At 48.4% G+C, this 16,379-nt stretch overlaps 1 protein-coding gene across 1 annotated transcript in view; it reads left to right on the top strand.

The window, feature by feature from the left end:
- Positions 1–6,255, top strand: part of LOC144938429 (cGMP-dependent protein kinase 1-like) — a 33,813-nt gene extending 27,558 nt beyond the window's left edge. The window contains exons 18-22 of the mRNA XM_078866213.1: positions 81–244; positions 903–1,019; positions 1,763–1,825; positions 3,156–3,231; positions 5,093–6,255. Of these exons, the coding sequence (XP_078722339.1) occupies positions 81–244; positions 903–1,019; positions 1,763–1,825; positions 3,156–3,231; positions 5,093–5,185 (513 nt within the window). The 3' untranslated portion in view covers positions 5,186–6,255. The remainder of the gene's footprint in view (positions 1–80; positions 245–902; positions 1,020–1,762; positions 1,826–3,155; positions 3,232–5,092) is intronic.
- Positions 6,256–16,379: the final 10,124 nt, after the last annotated feature.

Raw genomic sequence — 16,379 nt, 5'->3', positions numbered from 1 at the left:
CTGCTATATTTTTACGCTCGATAGTAATGCATAAAATGAATGTGTCGCCCCTTCTCGCCCTCGCCCCGCCCTCCCCCCAGGGAGATTTTGGCTTTGCGAAGGAGCTGCCGCGGGGAGAGAAGACCTACTCGTTCTGCGGGACTCCCGAATACCTGGCGCCCGAGGTTCTGCGCAACGAAGGTCACGACTTCGGGGTCGACTTGTGGGGGCTGGGAATCCTCGCCTACGAGCTGCTCACGGGATCGTGAGTGCGCTCACGCAGAGATATAGACAAAGATCCCCACCCCCAAACGTCCCACCGCTCCGCCGCCACATGGCCTTTAACAGACTGTTGGGGCAAGTGCTGTTAGCGAATACTGAATGAAGGCCGGCACGGTACACGAAGGGGATTGGGTGGCTAACAACCACGCCCGGCCCGCCTTTGTCTTCCCGAGTGCTGATATTGTACACACAGAGCAGCAGGTGCTCATTTAAGGCTGAGTCGACCTGGAGGAGAGGCCTAGGACCGATTCAGATATTCGCCACTGTTATTGGTCGTGGATGGGAATCGGCACTCAAGTTGGTATGGCTCTGAGCGCGGTGCCCTAACCACTGCGCCAAATCCAGGGTGCTTTTGAACATGCGTTGCTGCAACGTTTGCCCAAATTTAGACTTTTTAAGTAGAACATTTAAATATTAATTAACAACTTCGCGGTGCCATCATCATGAGTATCGGAAAAAATCATCATCATCCTCAGCCACAACATATTTCTTCAGCTGGAGCATCATCACGAAGAATAACAGCACATTGCTACGTGAAGATTCGCACGCTCATCATCACCATCATTATCGCCGTCGTCGTGTTTGTTATTGGTCCGTATTGTCGTGTCTTCTTCACGTTGCCTGCCCCCCCCCCTGCTCAGCCCCCCGTTCACGAGCATGGACCCCAACCGGATCTACAGCAAGATCCTGGAGGGCAACGTGATGTATCCCCTCTACGTGGGGGACAGCGCGCGCTCCTTCGTCCACAGGATGTGCAGGTGAGCGGCACCAATCAGCACCGGCAGCGCTAATCCAGCATGGCAAACACGCGGCCAGGAGCCACAGCTACCGCACGCGGCCACTACGTTTGGTCATCCCACACGGCTGCCGCACGTGGTTCACGGCGCACGGCCCAACTACACGCACCACACACGGCTACCCCACACGGCTACCCCACAAAGTTGTTTTTTCTTCTTCATTTATTTATAACCTGCTTTTTGTGTTTAGTTTGTTGTCCTTCCCCCGCACCTGTGATTGGCATGGTTGGCTACGTACGGTGCGAAAAAAGTTCAACATACATACATACAACTACCACACATGGTTACCACCTGCAGCTACCACACGGTTACCATACACTGCTACCACACATTATTACCACACACAGCCAGTATACACAGTGACTCCATACAGCTAATTTCACATACCACACACATAATTGTCACACACACCAACCACACAAACTTATCACACACACACACCTGTCATACACACTTACCACACTCACCCTTCATACACACTGATCACATACATACAGACACCCCCATCATACGCACTTACCACACACACACACCTGTATGGCCTCCTACTCCGCAGACCCACCACAAACCCCGCTACGCATACTGCCCTGGTGTGCGGTGGTGTGCCTGCCTGCGTAACGTGATGTGCGGTGGTGTGCCTGCCTGCGTCACGTTGTGTGCCTGACTGCGTCACGTGGTGTGTGTTTGTTGTGTGCACACAACAGACCACGTCCTGGGCAGCGGCTGGGCAACGGCAAGAATGGGCTGGCGAGCGTGCGCAACCACAGGTTGATGCGCAGAGACACTCGCAGAGACACCGTCAGTTCCAAGCGTACGGTTTTCCAGCTAACGCTACTTTCGGGCGAGCCATCGAACAAAGACGGTCGCCGCATCACGCGCCTTCAGATGCGCTTGTGCGGCCGTCTGGAATGCTCCTCCGATATTAGGATGCCACTGGAGTTGTGCGCTTTTTAATCATCTCGATTGAACACTCATTGCTTTACAACTGCTTTTTGTGTTTAGTTTGTTGTCCTTCCCTCGCACCTTTCGATAAGCACGGTTGGCTATGTATGGTGCGAAAAAAGTTCTAAATACATACAGATTCGATTCACGGTCTACAAATATATTTTTACAGTATGATGTCAAATTTCAGCATATGACGATTATCGCTATATAGGTTTCCCATAATTGTTCTTGCATTTCACATTTTTATTGTGTTTTTGCGGTAATTTGCTGAACTCCCTGTACGCACGAAAAATAATCATTTAAAAAATTCCTCAAATGCACCTTCGCTCAACCCGATTAAACCACGAGTCTTCGAATCACTGCAACTTTAGAATCTGTCACTCTCATAACTCACGTGGTGAAAGTGACACGGGTTTCAAACTGTTACAATTTAAATGGTGACGTCCTATAATTGCCATGGCGTCACCCAGTAAACATGGAACCGTTGACCCAACGTCGGGTCAACCACATGCCAACGTTGACTCAATTACTGAGCAATTACTGCAGAATCTATATATATTTAAAGGCATAAATGTGTACTGGATAAGGGCGATTTAATTACAACTTGCAGAGTTATTTCATGAATCATTTATCATCAAATTAAATAAAAACGTAGAAGAAATCTGAAGTGAGCAATGGTCATTACGATGCAACAATATTTTGCAAAACGGACGACGCGATTATCGTGGCTAGTATATCACGTGATTTGTCGTTGTATCGCCACATCGCGGCAAACCCTCGTTCAGACACGCGCACATTATGCAAACACACATGCACAGACAACGATCCCCCATGTAACCATTCACAAAATGTTGGGGTAAATGCTGTTAGCGAGCACCCGTGACGGCCGGCATGGCCAACGAGGGGGGTGTGTGGCCAACCACCACGCCCGGCCGTCTTTGTCTCCCAGTGCTGATGTGTACACGCTGCACCAGGTACTCATTTGAGGCGGAGTCGACCTAAGAGAAGCCCGGGGACACGCTGATGTCACTCACCACTGAAGTTAGCCGTGGCCATGCGCACATAGGTTTCGCTGCTGGCCCCGTCATCACAAAAATAACATCCTGATCTCGACTCCCTCCCTGTCCTCCCCCCTTGTGCTCTGCGTCTCAGTTGGTTCCGAAACATGGACTGGAGGAAGCTGCAGTCGTGTCAGATCGAGGCGCCCACCGCTCGACTCATCCGGAAGGTGAGCACCCAGCACCCCCAGGCAGGACCCTGCCGAGAGCGAGGCTTAAGCCTCGGTGAGGATTTCGCGGCTAACGATAGTGGGCTGAGAGGAGGTGGTGCCATCGTTCTGATGCTGGTGATGGCGTTGATAATGATGGGAGTGAAGATATTATTGCTGTTGATGATTGCGCTGCTGCCGCTGTTACTGCTGCTGCTGGTAAAATATAACGATGACTATGTTAATACTTCCGCTGCGGTTGCTGCTGACAACGATGATGACAACAATGATTGTGTACACGGTGAGGATGATATTGTTTAGAGTCCCTTACCCTGCCACGTGGTTGATGAGGGCGCCTCTTTATATTTTCATGAATCGCGCCTACAAACTGCCCTGTGTTTTTGCCCTGATCCCATGATATGTTGAACTTCTTTCGCACCGTACGTCACCCACCGTGCCAATCGCACCTCCATTGAGTGAAGGCTCCGCCCACTCATGCATATGCAAATGAGCATGAACCTCGTTAAACTGCACACACTAAAAAGATACATCCGCTCAAAACAACACCAACAGGAACACAAAGCATCTGCAGATGCTGACAGTTAATTTTGGCTTGTGTTGTGTTTTAAAGCAACAATGAGGCGAAGTAGATTTTTCTGTGTCAGCTCATTAGGTTCATGATGGGACCCAATGCTGAGCCGTGCCAGCATGGGGCCATTACGGGTTTGGTGATTTTCCACTGGACATTTGTTGTGCTGATCTATATAAGAACGGGAGACACAGCAGAGCCTCACCATTCTGGCGAATTGCCCGATGATGCTGGATGCAATTACCAGCGAAACGTCGTACTCAAATTGTAAATGTTGTGGTTTCACGCTTCAACACACCGGTGGGCTAAAGCAGTGAACTATTTGTCTTTTGTCAACGTGACACTTTTTTTACTGATTGGCCGTGTCGGGTGGTGGAGGGTTACGACACATTTATAAATAACGTGATCTAAACCCAAAAATCGTTGATTATGAACAATATTGGTCGCGAAAGCCTACGTGTTAAACTGATCCAGAAGATTAATAAATATTACATCCGGTGGGCTGGATCGTTGGGACTCTGAAGTAACGAATATTCGAACCGGTCCTAGGCCTCCACTAGGTCGCCTCAGCCTCAAAAGAGTACCTGGTGCGGTGTGTAAACATCGCCACTGGGGAGACAAAGGCGGCCAGGCGTGGTGCTGGCCACCCACCCCCTCTCTATTTTGTGTGAATGTGTATATGTGTGTGTGTGTTTGTTACATCTCCAACACGCATCTGCAGTTAAAAAACATATTTTACACGTGCGTCGGCTTAGCTCAATGCGTGCCTTGGCATGGCTCAGATGTGCCAGTGGAAAATGGATAAATTACAGCAGCACCTTACACATCACTGTTTATGTCTATTGAGTATGCGGATCGCGCATTTGTCAATTGTGGTTATTTTCAAGAACGTAACCCCCGCGCGATGGGCAAGGGTTTTCTGTATTGACGAGATGTTAACTACCTCGCCTGGTATACAGGAGGTCGTAGATTTGATCGTGACCCTGACGCCTGCTGTATATTTGGAGTTTGCATGTTCTCCCTGTGGTTGCGTGGACTTTTCTCCAGGTCCTCCGGTTTCTCTCTCCACATTTAGAATCAACATCAGGCGTTTAGAGCATTTGGCTGCGAAACATTTCCACGTGATGAGCCACTTTGTTGAGCTATGATTTGTGGCCAGGTCGCTTCTGAAAAAATAGCTTATATAACAGCTCAGTGGGCCTTACCTGCTAAAATAAAAAAAGTTCATAGTTTAATTTAGTTTAATATCTGTGATCTCAGCACTGCCACTGTCAAGCGTTGATGTCGTTGCAGGGTTCCCCATACGTCAACTTTGACCGCCTGCCCCGCGACCCGCAGGAGCCACCAGACGAACTCTCCGGATGGGACATCGACCTGTGCACTTAAGACGATACACATCTCCACGCGTGCGTCCGTGCGTGTCTGTGTACATGGCGCAGTGGTTAGCGCACCGTGCTAAGAAAAAACGGCGACCCGAGTTCGATTCCCACTCGTGGCCAACATTGGTGAAGAATATCGGAACTGGTCCTGGGCCTCCCCTAAGTCGACTCAGCCTTAGATGAGTACCCGGCGTGTGTAAATAGCACCGCTGGAGAGACAAAGGCAGCTGGGCGTGGTGCTGGCCACCCACCCTGTGGTGTGCCGTTATCAATCTTAATAGGTGCTCATATAAAGCACTTGCTCTAACAGTCTGTTAGAGACTCTACTGGGATCTGTCTTTTTACAAATGTGCAAGTGTATATGTGTATGATTGTATCTGTATGTGTCTCCTAGTATGCCTGTGTATATCGGGGAGACAAAGGTCAAAGGTTGCCGGGAGTAGTGCTGGCCACCCATGCCCTCGTGTGCCGTGCCGGCCTTCATAGGTGCTCGCTAGCAGCACTTGCCTCAGCAGTCTGTTAAGGCTATACGGAGGGGGAGGGGCCTTTGTCTTTGTGTGTATGCGTGCGTATATCTTAGTGTGTGCTCGGGAAACGGTGGTGCAGTGGTTCGTACACTGCACCACGGAACCAAGACACCCGAGTTAAGTTCCGAGCCATGATCACCATCAATGGCGAGTAGTAAACAACTGTTCTCGGCCTCCCCTAAGTCGACTCAGCCTTAATTGTATACCCGTTGTCTTATGTGTATATATCGGCACTGGGGGAGACAAAGGCGGATAGGCGTGGTGTTGTCCACATCGCCCCCTCGCGTCCACTGCCAGCCTAAACAGGTGCTCAACAGCACTTGCCTCAACAATCTAGAAGCTGTACGAGGGATCTTTTGTTCTTAGTCCTACAGAGAAAATGAGCGTTGACAAATATGGAACCGTTAGATTTTCGTTTGTGGAGAATATTAACGGAAGAGATCAGAAGACGATTGTTTCTTTCACACGTCTCTCTGCGTAGAACATACAATTTTGAAATAAAACTAAAATATTTCTTTGTAAAATGCACGAGGCCCCAAGGCCTTCTGGGAGAGCGTCATTTTTCTGTAGCATTGATTCGGCACAAGCAAAACTCACTCCCCTGTGCAGAATTAGTGTTTTTATGGTTTAAATTGTGTACACAGGTGACGTACATAATGGTAGGTTTAGTATATTCATAGAATGTTGACGCGTTAACAATGTGAACGGTACAGTTATTTCACACAAGTTGGTCTTATTATGATTGAGAATGTGACACTTCAACACAGCGCTGCAAATAAATATGATTGATGGTATTAGAGTTTTCAAGAGTAAAAAATATATCTTCACAAAGCATGTTTTTTGGAATCAGTTGCGGATGTGTGTGGAGTGTGTGTGTGTGGAGTGTGTGTGTGTGTGGAGTGTGTGTGTGTGGAGTGTGTGTGTGTGTGGAGTGTGTGTGTGTGTAGCATGCATGTGTGTGAAGAATGCGTGTTTGGAGTGTGTGTGTAGCATGCATGAGTGTGTGGTGTGTGTGTGGGGCATGCATGAGTGTGTGACGCATGCATGAGTGTGGAGTATGTGTGTGTGTAGCATGCATGAGTGTGTGAAGCAAGCATGAGTGTGTGACGCATGCATGAGTGTGGAGTGTGTGTGTGTGTAGCATGCATGAGTGTGTGAAGCAAGCATGAGTGTGTGTAGCATGCATGAGTGTGTGAAGCTAAGCATGAGGGTGTTGAGTGCGTTGTGTGTGTAGCATGCATGAGTGTGTGGAGTATGTGTGTGTAGCGTGCATGAATGTGTAAAGCAAGCATGAGTGTGTGAACTATCGCGTGTGTGAAGCTCGGCCACAGTCAACCTCCCCCGCCCCCTTTCCCTACGCTTGCGAAGTGTGTAGCCCCTTCAGAAGAACGTTTTGCACCAGTTTGAAACGTTTGGGCTGGTAGCGCTGGAGCAGTGGTTCTCAAAGTGCGGTCCTTGTACTACAACCGGTGGTGGTCCACGATGCTCCTCCAGGTGGTCCGCGAAGCAAACGCAGTTTGAGCCGGACAATAAACGCCTTTTGTTTCAGACATTAATTCATATTTTACTTATGATATTTAATAATACAAAAATTAAGTTAGGTAAACTGCCCTGATTGAACCTCCCTAAACGCTGATATCTAAATGCTTCCGCCTCTCGAAAAAAAAACTTACAGCTGCGTTTAAAAAATATAAAGGATGTTCCGGGTTATATTAATACATTTGCATTCCTGGTATTTAGAGACGTGAATGCTTTTTGTCACCAGGCATAGGGGGGCTGGGTGGTCCGCGGAAATGTTTGCATCGGCTGAGTGTTTCCTCGGGCCAAAAAAACTCGCGAAACACCGGGCAAGAGGATAGTTGGCGAGTGTGGTTAGTAGTTTAGAGTACAGTATTTGGCTGCTATAAATTTCCGCATGATAAGCCACTTCGTTGGGCAATCATTTGGGATCGTTTTTTAGGAACGATTGTGTGTATGTATTACAGATCCTGGTAAAATGTTCGTAAAAATAAATGTTTACCCACGGGACACCACGGGAAGGGGAGTAGAGGTCGAGGATTGAATGTGGACGTCGAGGATGATGAGAGGGCAGGGAGGACATGGGGGAAGCGATGTCGGAGCCAATTCTGGCCCAGTCCACTTCACTGATCCGCACGGACCAGCGTGGCGAAGTATGGTCAAACGAAACCTCATAACCAACGTGGCGTAGGGAGGCCATCATCCAGCAAAGAGCTATAAAGCTCAGTGGGCCTTACCTGGTAAAATCAAAAAAGTTTTGAATAGTTTAGAGCAGTGGTTCCTAACCTGGGGTGCACTCGACCCCTTGGGGGTGCGAGATGCCCTTTCTGTGGGTGCGAGACATGGCCAGATGTTCTTAGAAGGTAAAAAATCGAAACACAAACCTACGTATTTAGTAACATAACCCATTTTTTACAATTGAGAACCAAAGGGGTGTAAGGCTGCACTAAAGGTTATGAGCACCACTGGTTTCGAGGTAGCGCTAGTCTACGATTGGCTAGTGGCCTCTTCATTATTGTTGCTCGCGGCGCCACCCGCACCTCAAAGCAGCAACAGCAGCAGCGGCAGCATCATCACGTGTGGCCGGGTTCCCTGGCCTCCGTGGGCGCACGCAGCAGCGCCCCTGTCCGCAGGCGTCGTGGGTTTGGCGGCGCAGGGGGAGCAGTCGTAGGATCGGCAGGGATCTCGGGAATTCGCTGCTCGGGAAAGGACTCGAACCCGAACTGCGGAGGTATGCAGACAATGGGGGAGACAAGAGAACAGCAGCATCCCGATGGCCCCAGATCGTATTCGGTCTGGGGCCATCGGGATGCTAATTACAAAGCCCTGCTGCAGTCTAGTCTCAGGGACCCCCCCCAGTGGCAGTTATCCCTGTGCAAAACGATGTTTACGCTGGTGTTCTTGACTAATTTTCAGAGGGGGGGGCACTTTTTGCCGATAAGACATCAGTATGAGGGCAGCCACACATTTGAAACGGTTGGGAGTTTGACCGCACGACGGGGTGTTTTGACATTTGCGTATTATCAGGGGTTGCACTAAAGGCCACCAGGGCCCGCCAGTGGTCCGCGTGCCTTGCAATGAACACTAGTTTACGCAGTCAAACTCTGTCGCGTCCACATCGGAGGGGCGGAAAGATTGCTTAGTGTACCTCCAGGTGGCAGGAGGGTGGTCCAGTCGTCGCCCGAGTGGGGCGCTGGTAATTTTCACTGTGAGACAAGAAATGTTTGAAAGTTGAGTTAAGAGGCCATGAGCTTAAACTCCTGACAGATTTCGTCTTCCGGAAAAAGCTCACGAAATGTCATTGATTTAATCAACTCGTGTGAACAATGCTCGCGTCGTCTCCTTGCGTAATCGTTTCATTTTGTTTCCTAAATACGTCAGTCGTGTAGGCAGAGAGACACTTGTTCTGCTGATCACAGAGGAAGCCAACAACGTTCCATGCATCTGTAGTGACACAGCGCCGACTGCTGGCCAGCAGCAGCAACTGCGGTGGAGAGAGCACACACCGTTGAACATATACACGGGTGTGCCGGCAGGGTGGAGGAACTGGGGCAAGGGTCATGGTAGACTTCATTGGGAGGCCCCTGGTGGGTTCGAGAAGGGAGGCGTGGCTAGGGCGGAGCCAGGCTCCGCTGAGGGGAATATAAGCAGCGGAGAGCGAGAGCTCCGGGCTGCTGCTTCTGGGAGTGGACTTGTCGCGTCGTCGCTGTCATCGTCGCCGCCTTCGTCGCTGCTGCCTTCGCCCGATCATTGCGCGGCCGGACAGTTGGCTGTCTCGGTCGATGCCGTCAGTGCAACACAGATAGGGTTGTGTCTAGGCTGGGCTGTACGGCAGCGTGGTCGAGATAGAGCAGGCCGGAGTTGGTGTGGACGGATAAATAGAGAGACGGTGCCTCCTGCAACTACCTCATCTCCGACTTAGTGTGTGCGCCGCACACCACACGCAGGCCGGGAGGAAGGAGGACACTACACATCTGTCAGAAGGAACATGGATGCTCAACACGCGGGGAAGGGCTCTCTTTATATGCCACGTGCAGCTCCCAGTCTCGTCCGTCATCTTGCCCCCCCACCTCTCTCCCTGGCCCCTCCTCTCAACTAATCCCTGCTGTGTCTCCTCACCTCCCTCTGACATGTTCCCACCCCCCGTCCATGAATGTTGACAGCTCTGCTATCTTAATGCTATTTTGCGAAAGGTTGCTTATAACACCCTTACATCTATATAACGATGTCTGCAACAACTCGGCTGACTTCCGGTTCCTGGCTCGTCTGCTTCAACTCTGGGACGGTGTTTCTGGATCCTCTGCTTTGGCTCCAAAGACGAGTATATTTGTATATATTTAATTTAATAGTGAAATTGTATTCTTATCTTTTATATATCTTTTCTTTAATATATACTCTTTTATCTATCTTCAATCTATCTTCTTTCTATATTTAGATACATCTTTGATTAGAAAATATAAGTTCAAAAAAGGGTGATTCTTTATTTCAGATCTTCTAGATGAACCAATGTTATGCCGGGTACAGATAGTTCCATATATTTGACGCCCATCGCAAATCCGAGCAGCTCATTCCGCAAGTCAAAAACCACCCTTCATTTTAACAACCAACGTGCCTCGGTGTGAGAACAACAACACATCATAACCAGACCCCCATGTCTTCACACATGGATGGGGTTTTAATGCAGTTCACAATTGACAAGAACAGTTTCATTAGCTCACAAATTCTGCGCTCGGTTCTGTAACTGCGATTTTTCTACGAATACTCTTAGGTTTTTTCCGGTAAAGTCACGTAGGTAAAAAAATTAAATTAATAAAAGTAAAATAAAACAAATTAAAAATTAAAAAATTCACGACGTTTCGGAAGCAACACAAGCCTCCGTCTTCAGGTGGAACCGTCACAGCCACGACAGCTGTATCAAGTAAATGAGAGATCACAAGAAATACTACCCCGTATATATAATGGTTGAGGGGGGAAGGGCCAGGAACGGCACACTTTTTTATTAATATGGTAAGGTGAGGCTTAAGACCAAGAGTAGACTACATAACAAAGGACTGAGCCTTTGTTATGGAGAGGTGCGGTTTGTAACTAACACATGGCAAACATGACAAAAGTGTGAAAAAAAGAAAAGCAAGTAAAAAACTAAAACTGGTAAAACAACAAACTGGCTGTCTATCAATGACCTGTAATAGTTGTCTGTCAAATAAGATGGTCCAAAAATGTGTAGTTAAATCTTTTTTGCATGGTTAATAACATCTTTCCAATGATTACTAAGTTTGTACCCATCATCACGGTTGAAATTATGTCTGTGTTTGTATATTTGAATGGCTTCGTGTACAAACCTTTGATGGTAGCCAGAGGGTTTGCAGAGCACCTTGGTCTCGGAAGAGCTGTGGGATCTGGCAGAAGGAGCGATGTGGTGACGTGAGGTGGTATCATTGGCAAAGGCCATAGTAATCCTGAACTTGTATATTTCATCAATGTAGTTTGAGTCACAGCATGGCACATAGAGGGGCATGCAAGGGTGACCGAGTGGGTTGAAAGGTCGTGATGTTTTTTTAACCAAAATATCAGCAAGAAACCTTGGCTGGTGGTAACGCCACACTCGATTAGTTTATTACCTTGTAATGTGAGATCCACGATCTTTGAATGACGTCCCTTATCAGTGATTTCATTTATTGGCCACACCAGTGACTGCAATTATGTTTATCTACTCCCAGTCACACCCACAAGCTATATAAACACAATTCAGACGAACTTCCACATGCTAGGAACTTGGTGTAGCGGTGGTTAAAGGCATTCATTTTAAGGCTGAGTCGGCCTAGCGGGATGGGGGGGGTGTTGTATATGTTGGTTATCAAAATTTTGATGTGTTGTATGCGTGCGTGGGTGAAATTATTATGTTGTATATGTGGGTTATGAATATTCAGTGAAAATAATAATAATCAAATGAAATTTGGCCAAATGTGTAATTATCCGGAAATATGTTAATTTATGTAATTATGCACATTTAATTATGCCAATTCGAGAGGTAATCGTGGTAATTATGCGAGTGGGTGTAATTATGATAATGCAAGTCGTTATGATAACCAGACCCCGCCTCGGTGACGAGGGTGGGTTATCGATCGGAATAAGGCAATTAATCGTATGCAGTTATGCAGGTGTGGTGTAAGTATGCAAGATTAACTTAGATTAACTCGGCATCGTTGTCTAGGTTCGTCTCATTCTCGCTTATATTTTAGGTCCCCGGTTCACCCCGTTATCGCTTTAACATTTACTGAGTATGTATTAGTGTGTTTATTAAGGTCACCAACTTTAGATCTCAACGCTGAAGCAGATCTTATGCATAGATTTCAGGAAAGAATCACACAACCACTTCTGTATTAATCAATTTATTACTAATTCAACCTCAACTATGATATAGTATGCGAACTCTCAATCCCGGAACGTCAACACGGCATCAATACAGTATCATCAATGATTGTCTGATTTCACTTTGACAACGGCACATGTATCCCGCATAACGCGATGGTTGTTAGTGAGAGAGAGTCGTTAAAACATGCAAATACTATGCTAAGAAAAACCTTAACGTTAATGAATTATTATACTCAATATTGTTCACGCAGTACCGCCCTCATTATTGATCATACGCAACCCTTATCACGTTGTTAGCACCTTGGGTCACGGGACAGTTGAATATTCTGTAGAGGATGCGAGTACGTGCGGCGATTATGACTGAAAGATACTTGAAAGATTATCCGGCGATAAAAAAAACACAATCAAAACAGTTATTATTCTTAAAGGCACCAATCTCAACAGATACATCGGCAGGTTATCTGACAACAGAATGGCTCGGAGTAAGGGCCTGCGACGGTGCTCCTTTTCCGAAGATCGTTATCTTATCAAGTTGACTAATTGGGGACCAGATCACCTGATAAGGATCTGGTGGGCCACCACTCCCCACGTGAGCGTGGCTCGGCGGAAGGAGGTGCCAAGAATCAATTCGTATTGATGGATCTGTTGGGAATTTATGCGATTAAGAGTACAGCCAACTAAATATTAAAGATAAAAATTACGAATACTCTTATAAACGACGGATGGCCATCACTCGGTCTCGAGTGTTTTTGAGTGGTAAGAGTTGTCTTGAATAGTCAGTGTTCGGAGTCGGTTCTTTATGTCAAACAGACGCCTAGTGGTCGTGTGGTGAGGGGGCGGTGCGCGTCATACGTATCAGTCGCTCCCCTGTCACCGTGGTGAATGGGTTTGGATGCTCGGTCGGTAGGTGGCGCCCACAGCTCGCTCGCAGCGTGCAGTGTTGGGTCGTCGCCTCGTCGCCAAACCGCGACGCTGGCGGCAGCAGAGACCTCCGACTCGGCAGAGGTTGACCCACGCAGGCCGAGTTGAGCTGTCAAGCGGGTCTTGCCCGCCTGCAGAGGAGATGGGGAGCCGCTTGAGTCGAGCCCCGAGAGCCGGCTGAACTCGGCTGAGTCCCAGACGAGCTGAAGAGTCGAGCCGACCCGCTGGTCGCAGCTCGCTCCTGAGTCGACCCTCCCGGTCGAACTCCTGAGCCGACCCGCTGGTCGAACTCCTGAGCCGACCCGCTGGTCGAACTCCTGAGCCGACCCGCTCGGTCGAACTCCTGAGCCGACCCGCTGGTCGAACTGAAGATGAGTCGAGCTGACCCGTTGGTCGCAGCTCGCTCCTGAGTCGACCCTCCCGGTCGAGCTCCTGAGCCGACCCTCTGGTCGAACTCCTGAGCCGACCCTCCTGGTCGAACTCCTGAGCCGACCCGCTGGTCGAACTCCTGAGCCGACCCTCTGGTCGAACTCCTGAGCCGACCCTCTGGTCGAACTCCTGAGCCGACCCTCTGGTCGAACTGATTTCCAATGCTCAGGGTCCTTTCTTTTATGCCGAAAAATCCCTTTAGACCCTGCCCACAAGGCGGGGTTTTCTTTTGATTTACTGTGTCAGGATCTGTCCGTGTGTAGGTGTGTTCATGTGTGTGTCCGTACGTCCGTGTGTCCTTGTGTGCATCACCCACGGTATATTCCGTTGTCATATTCCCTCCATAAAATCCACGAGCAAACAATCAGGTGTTACAAATTGCCTCGAGGTCGTCTCTCTGTCTGGGTGCGATATTATTTCTTGTTTGGCCTTCTTCATGAACCAAAACACAGACGTTACAAATCGTCCGTGTTGCACCACCTGGAGGGAGGGGCACACTCCCTCCGACCCTCACTGACGCACAAAGAAATGGTTAAAAGTTTTAACATTTGTCCCTTACCATTTCACAGTTATGATTCTGTATGTAACCTAAGGTCTGTCATTTCCCATCGTGGTGCTTGACTCAAGTGGAGGTGTTTCCCCGAGCGTATACACACTCCTATCCCGCGCTGCGGGGATACAAAGACGGCCGGGATCTCCCTTTCTCTCCGACCCTGGGTTTAACATCGCTCTTTATTATGTATTTTATATTCGACCTGGTGGTGATTCATCCCGTTATGCTTCGGGTCGAGTTGTATATAAAGTATTAAAGTATGGAAATAACATTTCATATCAATAACTTTAGCCTACCCTGTTGTTAAATTCCGACTTTAACGTGACTTTAATAGCAATACAGAATAATTTAGCTTTTTGACTTAACTAGGCGAACACGAACTTCTGGTGACCCCCGCAGCCTCGCTGTTCAGCTGAGCCTGCATAGGAGAGAGGCACAACACCCTTATTCTCGTCTCACTGTGGTCATCCAACCTTCTGCTCTGGGAGTGTGATTAATTTCAGGACAAGGCCCCCTCACGTTCAGACGTGCAGGGTTGTTTAAATCAGCTCCCTCCCCTGTGTACACAGCCTTGAGCTGACCCACTTATTTAATAATTTAATTCCTTGGCCTTTTTTTTGGGTTTGCTCCCTCAGCTGCAGGAGAACAAGGCGTATTTCTCCTCCCTGTGTGCACGTGTTCCAATTAGCTCGGAATCCCTAAACACACAATCAGTGATGACCCCCGGCCTTCTGTGGCCGTGATCCAGACAAAGGCGCCTCTGCTTCCTTCCATTGCCTTCGAGTCGACATTGCCCCATTATTCGCCCATGTGCTGAGGTCATAGATGGTTGGGCTTTTTGCCTTAACTATGTCTGGCTGACTCTCCCACTGTCTCTGCCGCCTGCACGGGTGACGTGTGCCCGTTTATCAGGCCTTATCTTTCCTTGAAGCAAGGTTGCAATTCTGCCATCCTAGCCCTCCTCCCGTTCATTACTTAACAACACCTGGTGTTTTGCAGTTTGCTGCGCTTTGGTGTGTTTTCATTCATTATATATCAATGATGGAAGAAGGCTAGGATACAACAGGGGGCAGGACCAGTTGAGATCACCGCCATTGTGTTGATTGTGAGTGGGAATCGAACTCAGGAAACCAGGCTCAATAGGAGTGGGGACAAAGACATGAACACCCAGAGGGAGGCCATTTTCACACTTAAAACAAATGCGCTACAGACACACAAACACACACCACATCTAGGGGCCAACATTTCTGAGTCAATAGACAATCACGAGGGTAATTCAGTGGGTCTGTGTTCAAACAAATCTTGGGGTGACCTCCCAAACGAGGAAGTACAGCAGAGTTTATGACATCAGGCACCGGGTTGTCTGCAGAGCTAGGGCCAGGGTTGAACTCAGGATGATGAGTGGATTGACAGTGAAAGGAGCTTTTGGCTCTGACATGACCAAGGGAATTAATTAAATAAGCTAGACATATCTTAGCTACATGGCGAGCCGACATTCTATATAGGGGGGGGGGCACAGCCCCCCAAACAGGACCCCACACGCTCCCAGTGACGTCACCATCCCTAACCCAGCAGACATTATCCTGGCCCCGCACATCTAACGGTTACATAATGACCCCCTCCCCTTCATGAAGTTAATCTAATAATTGCTGTTTGTGTAAAGTAGAGCCAACACGAGGTGGGGGGGTCCGTTCTTTTTATTCCCCGAGTCCACGCTTGCCCACAGCCATCTCCCAATCCGTTCCCCTCCAGAATGCCCCGAGCCCCCCCGATGCCCCACTCCTCTATCTCCTCGCCAGCTCCTCCCCCCTACCACTGTTCCCGCTCCACTGCCCCTCTCCTTTTGGCCGGAATCCTCTCCATGCCCATTAACCCACTGTCCATCTCCATTCCTAGCCCTGACATCCCTTACATGTGCGCAACCCAAAAACCCGTTCGCGATTCCAATTCACGGTCAAACTCCGCGAGCACGCCCGTCGTCTTTGCGTGGCGAGACAAACAACACGGCATCACTCACGCTTCAAAAAAAGCTTTTCCATATCAGTTTCGTACCCTATTGTGGGCACGTTATATTATATTTATTAGAGGCCCCATGGCACAGCAAAATCTTAACAGTTGCTGTAACGCAATTGACCCTCTCCTATTGAACACCGCGATTGAACCACTCTACATTCACAAAAGATAGCCGCAAGTACCTGGGCAACGCCGGGTATTTCCTGATAGTAATTGATAAAGCGAGAATTAGAAAATGTTGAAAGCGAGAATCATTGATATTATCACGATTGTTTATACAAATCCCTTGACAACGTGAAAGACAATAATAACTCGTGATTAGTGCAAGAATCTATAAATGTATCGTTCACTGAATTCACTAAATTATC

Source organism: Lampetra fluviatilis, chromosome 2 (genome assembly GCF_964198595.1).
Source record: "Lampetra fluviatilis chromosome 2, kcLamFluv1.1, whole genome shotgun sequence".
Classification (NCBI taxonomy): domain Eukaryota; kingdom Metazoa; phylum Chordata; class Hyperoartia; order Petromyzontiformes; family Petromyzontidae; genus Lampetra; species Lampetra fluviatilis.
This window is presented reverse-complemented; position numbering and strand designations above follow the sequence as displayed.